The sequence below is a fragment of the Vulpes lagopus genome, chromosome 11 (assembly GCF_018345385.1).
Source record: "Vulpes lagopus strain Blue_001 chromosome 11, ASM1834538v1, whole genome shotgun sequence".
Taxonomy (NCBI): Eukaryota; Metazoa; Chordata; class Mammalia; order Carnivora; family Canidae; genus Vulpes; species Vulpes lagopus.
In genome coordinates this window covers 64,721,736-64,736,218 of record NC_054834.1, presented here as the reverse complement: position 1 = coordinate 64,736,218, position 14,483 = coordinate 64,721,736, and the positions used below count along the sequence as shown (strand labels likewise).

Sequence of the window (14,483 nt, the reverse complement as noted above, 5' to 3'; positions counted from 1 at the left end):
CCCCTCAGTCAGTACATTTTTATTTGATTTTAAAGAAACGGTTCTTTAGACTTTGGTTGTTCAGTTTTGCATAACTTTTTAAAAATATTTTATTTATTTATTCATGAGAGACACACACACAAACACACACACACAGAGGCGGAGACACAGGCAGAGGGAGAAGCAGGCTCCATGCAGGGAGCCCAATGTGGGACTCGATCCCCGGACTCTGGAGTCAAGCCCTGTGCCAAGTCAAGGCAGATGCTCAACCTGCCAGGTATCCCAAACTCTTTTTTTTTTTTTTTTTAGTTGGCTCCATACCCCAGCATGGAGCCCAACAAGGAGCTTGAACTCACAACGCTTCGATCAAGACCTGAACTGAGATAAAAAGTCAGCTACTTAACCAACTGAAATACCCAGGCAGCCCTAAAGAACTTTTTAAATTTCCATAATTCAGGCAGCCTGGGTGGCTCAACAGTTTAGTGCCACCTTCAGCCCAAGGCCTGATCCTGGAGATCTGGGATCAAGTCCCACATCGGGCTCCCTGCAGTGGAGCCTGCTTCTCCCTCTGCCTGTGTCTCTGCCTCTGTGTGTGTGTGTGTCTCTCGTGAATAAATAAATTAAAAAAAATAAATTTCCAAAGTTCCTGGGGCTTCAAGCTCTGATCCAGCCCTGGAGTTAATTTATAGCTGAGAGGAGACACAATGTAACAATTTTGGTAAAGACAGATTCTCTTGCAAAACTCAAAGTTGCCAGACATAAGGCCAAAATAGGGAAGGATCTTCAGTAAATTGACAGTCCATTCCAGAGTCCAGTACCCCTTGGACTTTCACTGTCTGTGGGAAGCAGTGTCTGCTCTTGAGAAGTGGACATCTACCCCTCCACGTGAGGATGGTACAGGCTCTGAGCTTTCAACTTTCTTTTCACTATGTTGAAGGCAAAGGAGAGGGTCTGGGCCACCTAAGTAGCCAAGAAGGCACTGGCAAAGTTCTAGAGGAGAGAGCCAATCTCACGGTCCAGTCTAGAATTTAAGTTCATAAAAAACTAGAAGGGAATCAGCAGAGAAAGAAAGAGCACCTACAATAGTAAAGAAAACCCCTTGATAATGGGACAGGAACCCTTCCTATTGATAACAGTAGAAAAAGCACAGAGAATCCCTCTGTAAATTGATTCCATCATGTTCTGCACAATTAACCTGTTTTTGATGAGGTCTGTAGGATATATCACAATAGTAAATATCATGTCTGCCAGATTCTCAGCCATAATGGAGCTCCACTGGGAAATATGGTCCAGGTCATCTGTGAATAGCACTACAAATTTGTGGTAGGGGAGGTGCTGCAGGAGAAGTGATGCAGGCATGCCACCATGCTTCCCTTCCATGTCCTGAACTCCCTAGATCCTCAGAACCACTGGGATCCTCTCCCTGAGAACCACTAGGCTGAGCACCCTTGCTGGTCCCATCCTGGCTAGGGAGACCAATAATGACTGATCTTGCAATAAAATATACTACACCTGTGGCCTTCCCCAGAAAATTCCTTCCTTCCAGTTTCCCAGGCCCAAAACATGGAAGTAAAAAAAACAATTGGTAACCTAACCTGCTGGGAAAACATTGTCTTCAAAATATAAGCAGAATGTGATAAATTTTCTCACCAAATCTCCTTCTATCTTTGTCTGAACTAATCTGCTAGAAAAACATTGCTTGCCTTCAAAATATATTGCAGGATGTGATCTATTTTCCCACCAAATCTCCTTCAATCCCAGTCTGAACTAATATTATCTTTCACTTAAATCATAGTCATGAACTCAGAATTGTCCCTAATTCCACTTTTGCTCTGCTAAATCTATTTTCAGCATAGCACACTTACCTGCTTAAAACCCTGCAATGATTCCATTTTGCTCATAGAAAAGATCAAATTCTTACAAAGATTTGTTCTGTTGCCCCTTTGGCCTCTTCTGGTATTTCCACACTTCCTGCCTTGGCTCCACCCATACTGGCTTCTGTGTAATTTCTTGATGATATCAGGGAGGCTTTTTCTGCTTAAAATATGAATGCATCTACTTATGGCATTATTCTAATCTCTCTTCAATGAGGCTTCCCATATGCCTATTTATTTTTTAAATTTTTTTCATAAATTTATTTTTTTATTGGTGTTCAATTTGCCAATATATAGAATAACACTCAGTGCTCATCCCATCAAGTGCCCCCCTCAGTGCCCATCACATGGTCACCCCCACCCCCCACCCACCTCCCCTTCCACCACCCCTAGTTCATTTCCTAGAGTTAGGAGTCTCTCATGTTCTGTCTCCCTTTCTGATATGCCTATTTAATACCAAATTCCCAAATTCCTATTAACATGCCTGATCTCTTTTTCTTACTTGACTTTCCTTTTTAATTTTTTTTTTTTCTAGAGAGGTAGTGGAGAGGGGCAGAGGGAGAGAATCATAAGCAGGCTCCACGCTCTGAGTTGTTTCTGTATATCATCGCTATGTCTGTGTTAGTCTTGGGCTCTGTCTTCACTTACCAGATCCCCTTTAATATTTCTTGCAGGAATGACTTAATGATCACAAATTCTTTTAGTTTCTCTTTGTCTGGAGCTCTTCATCTCACCTATTCTGAATGACAGCCTTGTTGGTAAAGTATCCTAGGCTGCATATTGTTCTAATTTAGCACCCTGAATTTATCATGCCAGTCCTTTCTGGCCTGCCAGGTCTCTGTGGATAGGACTTCTGCCAGTCTTATGTTTCTACCCTCATAGGTTAAGGACCTCTTTCCCTGAGCTGCTTTCAGAATTTTCTCTTTGTCTATGAAATTTACAAGCTTCAGTGTTATATGTTGAGATGTTGGCTTATTTTTATTGATTTTGAGGGGGATTCTCTGTTCCTTCTGGCGTTGAATGCCTATTTCCTTCCCCAGATTAGAGAAGTTTTCAGCTATAATAAGCTCATATATACCTTCTTCCCCTCTCTTTCTCTTGCTTTTTCCTCTTCTTCTGGACCCTAATTATTCAAACATTGTTTCATTTTGTGGTATCACTTTTCTCTCAAGTTCTCCTCTTGTGATCCAGTAGTTATCTCTTTTTTCCTCAGTTTTGTTTTTCTCATTCATTTTGTCTTCTGTATCACTGATCCTCTCTTCTGTCTCATTTATGCTAGCAGTTAGAGACTCCACTTTTTATTGCATCTCAGTATAGCCATTTTGGTTTTGACCTCATTAGATTTTAGTTATTTTATTATGCTAGAAAGGGATTCTCTAGTGTCTTCTATGCTTTTATCAAGCCTAGCTAGCTAGTATCTTTATAATCATTATTCTGAATCTAGTTCCAACATCTTACTTCTATCCATACCTATTAGGTTCCTGGCAGTGAATACTGCCTCTTGTTCTCTTTTTTTGAGTGAGTTCTCTCATACTGTCATTCTGTCCAGAGAATAGAAGAACAAAAGAACAAAATACTGAAATAGCAACAACAACCCCAGAGAAATATACACTAAACAAATCAGAAGAGACAGAAACAAGACAAAACAAAAAACACCCACCACCCCTCCTCCCAAAAAAAGAAAAACCAAAAAGGGGGAGAGAGAGAGAGAGAGAGAGAGAGAGAGAGAGAGAGAGAGAGAATACAATGAAGAAAAAAGACACCCCCCCCACACATATACATATACAATGAAGGGATAAAATGTAACTGTAAAAATTAAAATTAAAAAAGACTTAAAAAAAGAATTGATAAAATAAGAAATTAGCTGAAGAGGAAAAAAATAATTGAAAAATTAAAGAATCATGAAAAAATACACTAATTCTACACACTATTTTCCCCTTGCACTGGAGTTCTGCAGATCTATATGATTGATAGACTTGGAGTTAACTGCATGTTCTGGATGGTTTTCTGGGGGAGGAGACTATTATTCTGATTCTTAGGTCTTTGCCATGGGTGGAATTGAACTGCCCTTGCCAGGGGGCCAGGCTGAGAGTGAAAGGCTCCAGATTGCTCTATGTGGCTTTTGTTCCCTGAAGGCTTTACCCAAAGCTTTAAGGATGAAAATAAAAATCGTAGCTCCCCTTCCCTCAATCTTCAGGACTGAAGCTGAAAGTTCATGCTCCCTTCTCTTCAGTGTACCCTTAGGGAAAAACAGTAAATCATTCTTGTCTCTCTGGTTTCAGTCTGCACTCTGTGTTCACCCCACCTGTGACTGGGCATTTTTATCTCAGGCACAGGGCCTCATTTCAAGTCTCCAAACTTTACAGACTCCTGGTGGTGTACACCAACCCTGCTCCTCCTGGGACAGGAAGAGGATCTCAACTGGGTTCTGCTACTTCCTGAGCCTCTACATGGAGAGCAGTCACCTGACCATGATGCAGATTATGGTTTCTGGCAACATCGAGCAGAAATCTGGCTCCTGGGCTCACTGTTTGCAACTGGCCTTCCTGCTACAATACCTGGGAACTCTGCCACACTCCGGCACTTCCGTTCTTTCTCTGACCTTGGGGACCTTAAGACCACACTGTTCCACCTAGGAGTCCACTCTGATTCACTTCCTGAGTGCCTTTCCAGCAAACTTTTAACAGTTTGATTTTGCGCTCCACCACTTTTACTACTTTCCAGTACTTGGCTTATGGAGGCTCCAACCCCACATGGTTTATCTTTCCATAATTTGCCTCAGATGCACATCTTGACACCTCATACTTTGCAAAAAGGAGTTGCTTTTCAGTTTATAGAATTGTAGTAATTTTTATCTCACATCTTGGTTGATTTTGCAGGTGTTTAGAATGATTTGATAGCTATCTAGCCGATTTCCAGGGACCAGACAAAATGAAAACCACCTACTACTCCATCATCTTAACTCTCTTCCCAGTCTGCAGCTTTAAATAGGTGGTCAGAATAGTCTTCATGGGGGAGATCACATTTGAATAAATACATGAAGAGAGTGAGGGGATATGGGAGTCAGCCATGTAGATATACACTGCAGTAATGTAGGGTATGAGGCTAGTGAGATGGTAAAATATAGAGTACTAGATAAGATCAGAGAGGAAGCAATGGGTCCAGATCACATAAAGCCTTATAGGTTGCATTACATGACTTCCCTTTTGATCAAGTGAAGTGGAGCACCGCTGGAGAGCTTTGATCAGAGGAGAGACACGAAATGACTCACCTATTTTGCCTGATATTAGTATTGTTGCCTTAGATTTCTTTTTGCTTCTTTTTGCATTGTAAATGTTTTTCCATCCCTTTCTTTTTCAATTTCTGTGTGTCTTTAGGTCTGAAGTGAGTTCAACAGAGGATAAAACAGTTATAAATCTTTATGCGCCAAACATGGGTGCACCTAAATACATAAAACAACTATTAACAGACACAAAGGAAGAAATTGACAGTAATACAATAATAGTAGGGAATTCTAACACCTCACTTACATCAATAGATAGATAATCCAGACAAAAAATCAACAAGAAATGAGGAGCTTTGAATGACAGATTTCACCAAATGGACCTAACATATTCAGAACATTATATCTCAATTCAGCAGAAGATGCATTTTTTTTCAGGTGTACAGGGGACATTTTCTTAACTAGATCCTATATTAGGCTATGAAACAAACAAGACTTAATAAATTAAAAAAGACTGAAATCATATTGTACACCTTTTTTTGACCACAGTGGTATGAAACTAGAAGTACTCGCAAAAAGAAACCTAGAAAGAACACAAATACATGGAGGCAAAATAGCTTGCTCCTAAACAATGAATAGGTCAACCAAACAATCAAATAAGAAATAAAAGTATGTATGGAGATATATAAAAATGATAAGGGATTAATATCTAAAAGATATAAAAAATGTATATAACGCACCACCACAAAGACCAAAAATCTGACTTAAAAATGGACAGAGGACCTGAATAGACATTTTCCCAAGAAGACAGAGAAAGAACAAGTGAGCACATGAAAAGATGTTCAATATTACTCATCATCAGGGAACTGCAAATCAAAACCACAATGGGATATCACCTCACACCTGTCAGAATGGCTAAATTTTTTTTAAAAAGAAATAAGTAGTGTTGGTAAAGACGTGGAATAAAATGAGCCCTCATACTCTGCTAGTGGGAATGTAAACTGGTGCAGCCACCGTGGAAAGCATGATGGAGGTTCCTCAAAAATGAAAAATAGTATTTCCATATGATTCAGTAGTTCTACTATTGAGTGTTTACCCAAAGATATTTTTGCAATAATATGGATGGGTTGAGATGGTCTAAAGCTAAGTGAGATAAGTCAGACATACTAAGACAAATACCATATGAATTCACTTATATGCATATTTAAGAAAGAAGGCAAATTATCAAGAAATAGGAGACAATAAAAAAGAGCACTAAGTAATGTGTAGAATTGTTTAAACAAAAAAAATGTGCATTTTGTTATACAGAAACTGTAACTTAAGTTGCTTTAAAAAGAAAAAAAACTGTAAAAGTATTTTCATTTCCACTTTCTTCTTTCTATACATACAACTTAACATCTTCAAAGTATTAGAGAAATTTTAATTAGTATTTTCATTTTAATTATTTATATTTTGTCAGTATCATTAGATGAATAATAATTATTGTATCTACAGTAACATTTTCTATAATAAGAAACTGGGAGAGGTTAAGAAACTTTCTTAAAGTCACAGAGACATAAATCATATCCCATGTGTTGAAGTGTGTACCTGTGCTCAGAGCTTTGTGTGTTGTTAGAAAAGATTCAGTGTAAGACTAAAGCCTTTGGGAACTCTTAGTCTATACTTCAGTGTGACTTGAAAGGCATACTTTGTCCTTAGAGCAGGGACACCAGTGGAGCAAGTTGGTAACTGAAATGAGATGGATCCCTTTGGAGTTTAGGAGGAAAGAAAGACTCTGTGGACAGAATCTGCCTCTTGATAGCCTTGTCTGGGATTACTTGGCGCCATGGTTTGCAGTGGTCCAGGAGTGACTGAGCTAAGTAGTTTAAAGAGCATATCCTTTGGGGTTGGGTGGGAGGTCACAGCCCTTATCCCTACAAAGCCTGGATATTTGTGAACTTCTATGAAATCTCTATAAATATCGTTGGAGGAAGAAGAAATATTTAATCCATATGCTCTGCCAAGGACTTGTTTGGGGTACTAGGTCTGCCTTTAGAGAGATGTTTCCATCACATTATACTGGGAATATTTCCTTTTTATTCTAAAAGTTCTAAAAGTAGAAGTAAGAAACTTTCTGCTGATATTGCAAAACTTATTGAAGAGTCTAATCCAAGCTTCTATGAAATATTGGCTACCTGTGGTGTGTCTCCTCTCCCCATAGATCCTGCAATGGAAAGCCTAGTAGATGTATTCGAAATATAGTTTACATATTGCAAACACACTGCACATGATTGATTCATCTTCAAAATAAATCTGATTTGCAAGAGCAAAAACTATGGTATCTCTATTGGATCTCATCTCTTTCTGTACAAGAAATATGGTAAGTTTTTAAACCCAACTAAATGATGTTCTTTTTTTGATTTCCATTAAGCACTGGATTTCTGGCAGTTGCCATTATGTAATTCTTTCAATCTCTGAGAAGCATGACGTGTCAAGAACATATTTCTCTCAGTGATGAGAAGATTCTGATGCGTCAGGGTTTCTGTCTTTCACTGTCCTTGATGCAGCACTGTCTCCGGACCAATTCTTATTGAATGAGGGGTACATTGAAGGGTGTAGAGGTATATTATCCTACACAGGTGGATTTCTTACTTGCAAGGCTTAAGGTCAGGAAAAGGAAAGGCTGTATACTGACCACATGCAATCAGTATGCATAGATAGTGTTGTTACCATGATTCTATGGCACTATGATACTACTTGTTCTGACATTAATGACTATAATGTTGGCTGCCCAAACCCACTGTCATCTAAGAATTACATTTTCTTTCTGGTGTTGGAGTAAGGGATGTTCTATGGAGTGGAGGAATGAGGAGTAAACTCTAGTGAAATCCTAGGATGAAGCACCCTTTTGCCTCTAGCAAGGTGCTTTGCTCAGCCTTGAACTGTATTTAAATATAACTATAAATGCTGGTCTCTTCTTTTGACTCATCCTGAATTTTCCAACCATTTGATAGTCAGGACATGTACTGGATGTGTCCATGGTTTTGTTGCTTACCTATTTATGGTTTCCAGCTTTATGCTGGCTTCACTGGAGTGGCTGGAGTCTTTTGCTTCTCATGGCAGTAGTGGGTGGAGTGTCCAAGAAGGAGAGGTTGTTATGGAGCACAAAAGCTAGAGTTCTGGTACTGGTTTCTTTGTTACTTCTCTCTGCTAAACTGCCTACCAACCTAGCCTGATTTGCCCAAAATAGAACAATATGAACCTGCTTTATGAAATTTAAAATCAGATGAACAAAGATATTAAAACAAAAATGAAGAAGGCTATAATTAAGGATCGATTCTCTATACACAGACTCTCTCTCTTTCTTTGACACACACACACACACACACACACACACTCTTTTTTTTTACAGTTGAAATGCAATTAGCAAAAAGAGTGTTCAGGAAAACCTGGATGTTTTGCTGAGGAGATGGCATCTAAACTTGGTACTGTGTGCACAGTTAGCAATGCAGAGTGGAGGTTGTATCAGAGGAAGGTATTTATCACTAAGACATACTGAAAGTTTAGTGAATGTGATGGTGGGGGGGAATACTTATGAAGGACAGCAAGTGTCATGTGTGCCTGGAGCATACATACCCAGAGGCATGGAAGGAAATGTGGTAAGCAAGATTATGGCATGTTCAAGGGCTTCCAAAATCATGGTGAATATTTCAGCCATTGCTTTAGAAAACCATAGTAACCATTTTATCATATTCGTGATTCATCATATTTTTAGATTCCATTTCTTTTCAAGTTATAGTAAGGTGATTAAAAGAGGTAGAGGATAGAGGATGAGGAGAAGAGGGAATATCTGAAATTATGTCCTTTCTTTCTGCTTAGAAACATGGAACATCCACCTAATGAATTCTAGGACTGGCCATTTGTAGTACTGATGTTTGTGAAATACCAACCTGATTTTGTGGTATGTATGAACTAATAATGCTCATAATGCAAAGTCATGTGTATCTCACTCAATCTGCTGTTTTCTTTCACCAAAAATAGTGTGAGAGATTTTATTCAGAATTTAATGAATATTAGACACTACATGAAAAGAATTATCTTCTATGTTTTGGGAATCTAAAATGATTCTGCTTTTAGGGCAGTGGAAATGCTTTGTATGATATTATAATGATGGATGCATGTCCTTAACATTTATCCAAATCCATAAAATGTACCACATGAAGAATGAACCCTAGGGTTAACTCTGGCCTCTCATTGATGATGGTGTGTTATGGTGATTATGTCTAATCAGTTGTGACAAGTCTGCCATTCAGAACATTAGTGTGTGAAACAGTTGTGCATTTGTTTTATGGGTAAATAAACAAGGTAGATTAATATCTTTGAAAGTTGATATTAATCATCATAATGGAAAAATGATATTAATAATCCTAATGAAAGCAATTATTGCAATTGCAGGTGCACAGACCTCCATCTCCCATGCTTTGTACATCCTGAATTAGTTAGCCTTCATAGAAACCCTAAAAAGTAGATTACTTTGCTTTTATGTTTACTGGTGAAGAAAATGAAGCACAGAGATATCAAGGGACTTGTTACATATCTCACCATAGTGAGAAGTTGGGTGGGGTACAAATCTAGGCTGTGTGGCTTCGGTGTCTAAGCACTACCGCTGTGCTAACCTACCTCCCTGCTCTGCTTTAGAATATCTGCATCTCAGGAAACGTAATATAGAATGTCTTTCTTCAGTTAAAGTTATGATTCATCTGTTAACATAAATCTGAATTTTTCACTCCCAAACTATTCTTTAGAAATTTGTAGTCTTGTGTCTTGTCTCTTTGTATTCTTCTAATACCAATGATAGAGTGCCTTACATAATGAATGATTTCAACTATATTTATCTTAAAACTCAAACTAGTAAGAGCAGTGGAATATTTTTCCCATTCTTTACAATAACTCCAGATATTTGTGAGTCAATACTTAAAAGGTTATTGTAGGGTTATGAGAGATGTGAGTAGATAGTAAGATAGTAAAACTTTATAATGTTTTGGAAATAGACTATATTAAAATGGGAAAATTGGCAGGTTGGACTATAGGAAAAGGGGAAAAGTTCCAGTAAAGTAGAAAAAGTAAATCATAATAGTGAAAGAAGCAGAGGTTGGCACTTACATAGTTCTTACTTACTTTGAGCCAGTTCTTTTTCTCACTTTATCTACAGAGATACCATGAGTATATTTAAAATGACTTTCTCTAGCTGGTATATAGTGGAACTAGGATTTGAACTCAAGACATCTGAATCTAGCACCTGTGTTCTTGGCCAGGAAATGTAATGTTTTCCTAGAGTAATAGCCATCCCAGATATAATATCAAGATTGCAAAATGTAAACTGACAGAAGATTAAAAATTCTCAGAAAAGCAATTTATCATGAAAAAATGTAGTAAAACTGTAAAATGGGTTATGATAAATATATATGCACATAATAAAATATAATTATTTACTATTATCCAAGTGAGATAATAAGATAATGTCAGAAAATAACTTGTGTTTGTCTGCATGTTCATCAGCTTTTTTTGCAGTAAAACTGGGCAGCCCAGGTGCTCTGTGGTTTGGCATCGCCCTCTGCCCAGGGCCTGATCCTGGAGACCCTGGATCAAGTCCCACATCGGGTTCCCTGCATGGAGCCTGTTTCTCCCTCTGCCTACGTCTCTGCTTCTGTGTCTCTCATGAATAAATAAGTAAAAATCTTTTAATAAATGCAATAAAACTATTATATGTGGTTTATGACAAAAAGGTATATGCACATAATAAAATATAATTATTTACTATTATCCCAGTGAGGTAATAAGATAATGTCACAAAATAACTTGTGTTTGCATGTTCATCAGCTTTTTTGGAATATAATCAACCTTGAAATATTGGCCATACTTGTATGTACAAAAGAGGACACATATACGAGTATACTAATAGAATATTGTAAAAGGACACATAAAAACAGAAGGAGTCATTTCTGGAGAATACAATTATAGATTCAATAATTTTGAGACAAATTGTAATTTTCTTCTCTCATTCTGCTGTGTACTTTGAAGAATTAATGATATTATGAATTATTTGACAATAAAAATATAGTTAAGTGAACACAAATTATTGAAAAACCTTTTAATAAGTATCAATAGCAATGACAATCTCTAGCACTTGTGGCAGCAATATTATACTTGAGAAATTGCTCTAAATTGTTATTTGTGTGAGTGAAAATTGGAAGCAACATCAATATCTCGATGGACAAACGGTTAAATAAATGCCACTTAGAAAAATTTTACAATGTCAGTAATTAAATAAACAATTAAGCCATGGAAAGTATAGTGCATGGGAAAAACTGCTATAATAATTCCGAGTCAAAATCAGAACACAAAATGATATACAATGATATCAATGACAAAGTATAGATGCTACAGACAAGAATTTGAAACAGAAAAATCATTACATAGTATATTGAATAGTGGAATTTTCTTCAAATGATATTTTTAGAAACAAGGCAATTCAGGGTAAAAAGAAACATATATGAGTTAAAACCCTATTTAGTTTATAGACATCTTTAGTAATTTTATACCAAATTGAATTCATATGCAGAGATGCTCAATGAGTTCAGTTTAAGAGAATAGTAAAGAGGGTAAACAGGAATTTCCCTCAATTATGACAAATCTCAAAATTCCTCAGACCGTTGTTATCTACTGACTATCAGTGAAGGTGATATTGAACACAAGAGGCATAAGTAAAGACTTTTAAATTTTTGTAAACCATATTTCAAACAAGATACTGATAGGCTCAGGAATGAAGATGTCAGGGACCCAAAAATGAGAGAACTCAATGAAGATATTTTCTTCAGAAGGGATTCTCCAACAATATGAGTGGTTAATAACATTGGAATACTGTTTTCCAGATTTCAAAGCATATAGATAAAATACATAATAAATGAACTTGGTATATGTATATGTGAGCATAAAAAATTTTCTTTTTAATTCAAGGGAAAATCAAGATAAGGTAGGGCAAGATTTTGATATAATTTTTCAGATGAAGGCCAAATTTCAAGGCAATAAAGGCACCTGACCAAGGAAAGAACAAGTTCTGCCACTTTCAATCTTTGTAGGAATTAAAAATTTTAAAGGATATTGACTTTTTATTCTCCAAATGCAAAGGCTTTGATCCAATTGGTTAGTTTCTGAATCAATGGAGAGATCTGGGAGAGGCTGGGACTTCTGCAGATTTACAAAGATTCATAGGGATTAAAGGAAGTTGGAGGTAACATGGAGCAAAAAGAAGGAATTCAGAGGTCAGCCCAAAGATTTCTCTGAAATGTCATTTCTTTTCTTCTTTTTGCAGATTAAGGTCTTATCAAGTTCCCCTTACCTATAGACACTACTATGGCGATGAATAGCAGTGTGAATGAATTCATTCTGTTTGGCTTGACACAGGATCCAAGAAAACAGAAAGCAATATTTGGGGTCTTCTTGATGTTTTACCTTGCCACACTGTTGGGAAACTTTCTCATTGTAGTGACTATTAAAAGAAGCAGGACCCTTGGAAGTCCCATGTACTTCTTCCTCTTTTACCTGTCCTTTGCTGATGCCTGCTTCTCTACAACCACAGCTCCCAGGTTGATTGTGGATGCCATTTCCCAGCAGAAGACCATTTCCTACAATGAGTGCATGACTCAGGTCTTTGCAGTCCACTTCTTTGGATGCATGGAAATCTTCGTGCTGATCCTGATGGCTTTTGATCGCTATGTAGCCATTTGTAAGCCCTTGCGATACACAACCATCATGAACAGGCATGTCTGCAGTGTGCTGGTGATTCTGGGTTGGGTGGGATCCTGTATTCACTCTTCAGCACAAATTTTCCTGGCTTTGAGATTGCCTTTCTGTGGTCCCAATGTGATTGATCACTATTTCTGTGACTTGCAGCCCTTGCTGAAACTTGCTTGCATGGACACTTATGTAATAAATTTGCTAGTTGTTTCTAACAGTGGAGCCATATGCACGGTGAGTTTCACAATCTTGCTTATCTCCTATGTTATCATCTTGTACTCTTTGAGAAATCACAGTGCAGAAGGAAGGCGAAAAGCCCTTTCAACCTGCACCTCCCATTTTATTGTGGTTGTCCTATTTTTTGGCCCATGTATATTCATATATACACGCCCAGCAACCACATTTCCAGTAGACAAGGTGGTGGCTGTGTTTTATACCATTGGGACACCCTTGCTCAACCCTCTGATCTATACACTGAGAAATACAGAAGTGAAAATTGCCATGAAAAAGTTATGGTGTAGCAAAGTATGACTTCTGTTGATACATGATAATCCGGGATCCTAATGTATATTTCCTTAACAGTTTGTTTTTCCTTCATGGACAGGAGAGATATAATATTATCCTTGGGGAAATAAAAGCAATTAATAGATTTAATTTTTTGTGTATTTAATTGTATTAAAATTAATAAATAGAATAAATATATAGACTCCTTATTCTGAGAGGATTGCATTAGAATAGGATTACAGATAGCCCATAACCATTTTGAAGAACTTATCATGGCCCTTAGTTGAATGGTATTGACATCTGGTCACCTTCATATGATAATTTAGGTTCCTGGACCAATTTGCTTTCAGAAAGAAATGTACTGACTAGTGAGAGAATGATGTGTGGGTGTATGCATACACCAATTCTTTGGCTAGATTTTATTCTAGTCTATGAATGTTGTCATAGAACTAATCCATTTGGAACTGGAAATTAGTGTAGGTGACTATCTTGACAATTTGGGATTTGGAGAAGGCATTCTAAGAGAATTCTGCTCTGGAATCTGTGCCCAAGGTTGCCTCACTGGGGAATATACATAGAGGGATCCTCAACCTCTAAGAAAAGCTGGAAATCTCAGTGAAAACCTGGTCTGTCACTGGAAAACCTCTCAAACCTCTCTGTAAGTAATGAGAGAAGGAGAGTCCCATATTTGGCAGGGATAGGTGGGATCAGTCCATCAGTGCCTCTTGGAGAATCCTTTCCATTGCTCTTCACATGAGAGAAAGAGGAGGCAGTGAGGGAGTTTAGCAGGAGGAATGTGCAGGAGGAAACACATAGAAGGGAGCATATAGAGGAGAAGGAAGGCTAGAGTACAATGTAAGGCAAAGACCACGAAAAAGGAAAAGGAAAGTGGGAACTTTGTCCAAGTTGGAGAGCAGAAGCCTTGCCCTTCTCATATTTTGAAAATCACTTCTGGGTGTATGAGTATTTGCAGGGAAAAATTAATTTTCCCGATATCTCTATATTATTGACTTAGTGTAGCTTAGCTTCCTTGACTGACATGTTTGTTCAGTATCAGAAAAAAGATTTTTTTTTTTGGTTCCTAATAGCCCTGAAAAATCAAAATTCAGATTATTTGGGAGAACTCA

At 37.6% G+C, this 14,483-nt stretch overlaps 1 protein-coding gene and 1 pseudogene across 1 annotated transcript; one reads left to right on the top strand and one right to left on the bottom strand.

Moving 5' to 3' along the window:
* Positions 1-619: 619 nt before the first annotated feature.
* LOC121471635 lies at positions 620-1,359 on the bottom strand (annotated as a pseudogene).
* Positions 1,360-12,468: 11,109 nt separating this feature from the next.
* Positions 12,469-13,383, top strand: LOC121471907 (olfactory receptor 4C11-like). Its single transcript, XM_041722790.1, has one exon. It carries the CDS (start codon positions 12,469-12,471, stop codon positions 13,381-13,383), a length of 915 nt encoding a protein of 304 aa, XP_041578724.1.
* Positions 13,384-14,483: the final 1,100 nt, after the last annotated feature.

Excerpts from the sequence above, each read along its gene's own strand:
- LOC121471907 (XM_041722790.1), top strand. The coding sequence starts at position 12,469 with ATGGCGATGAATAGCAGTGTGAATGAATTCATTCTGTTTGGCTTGACA.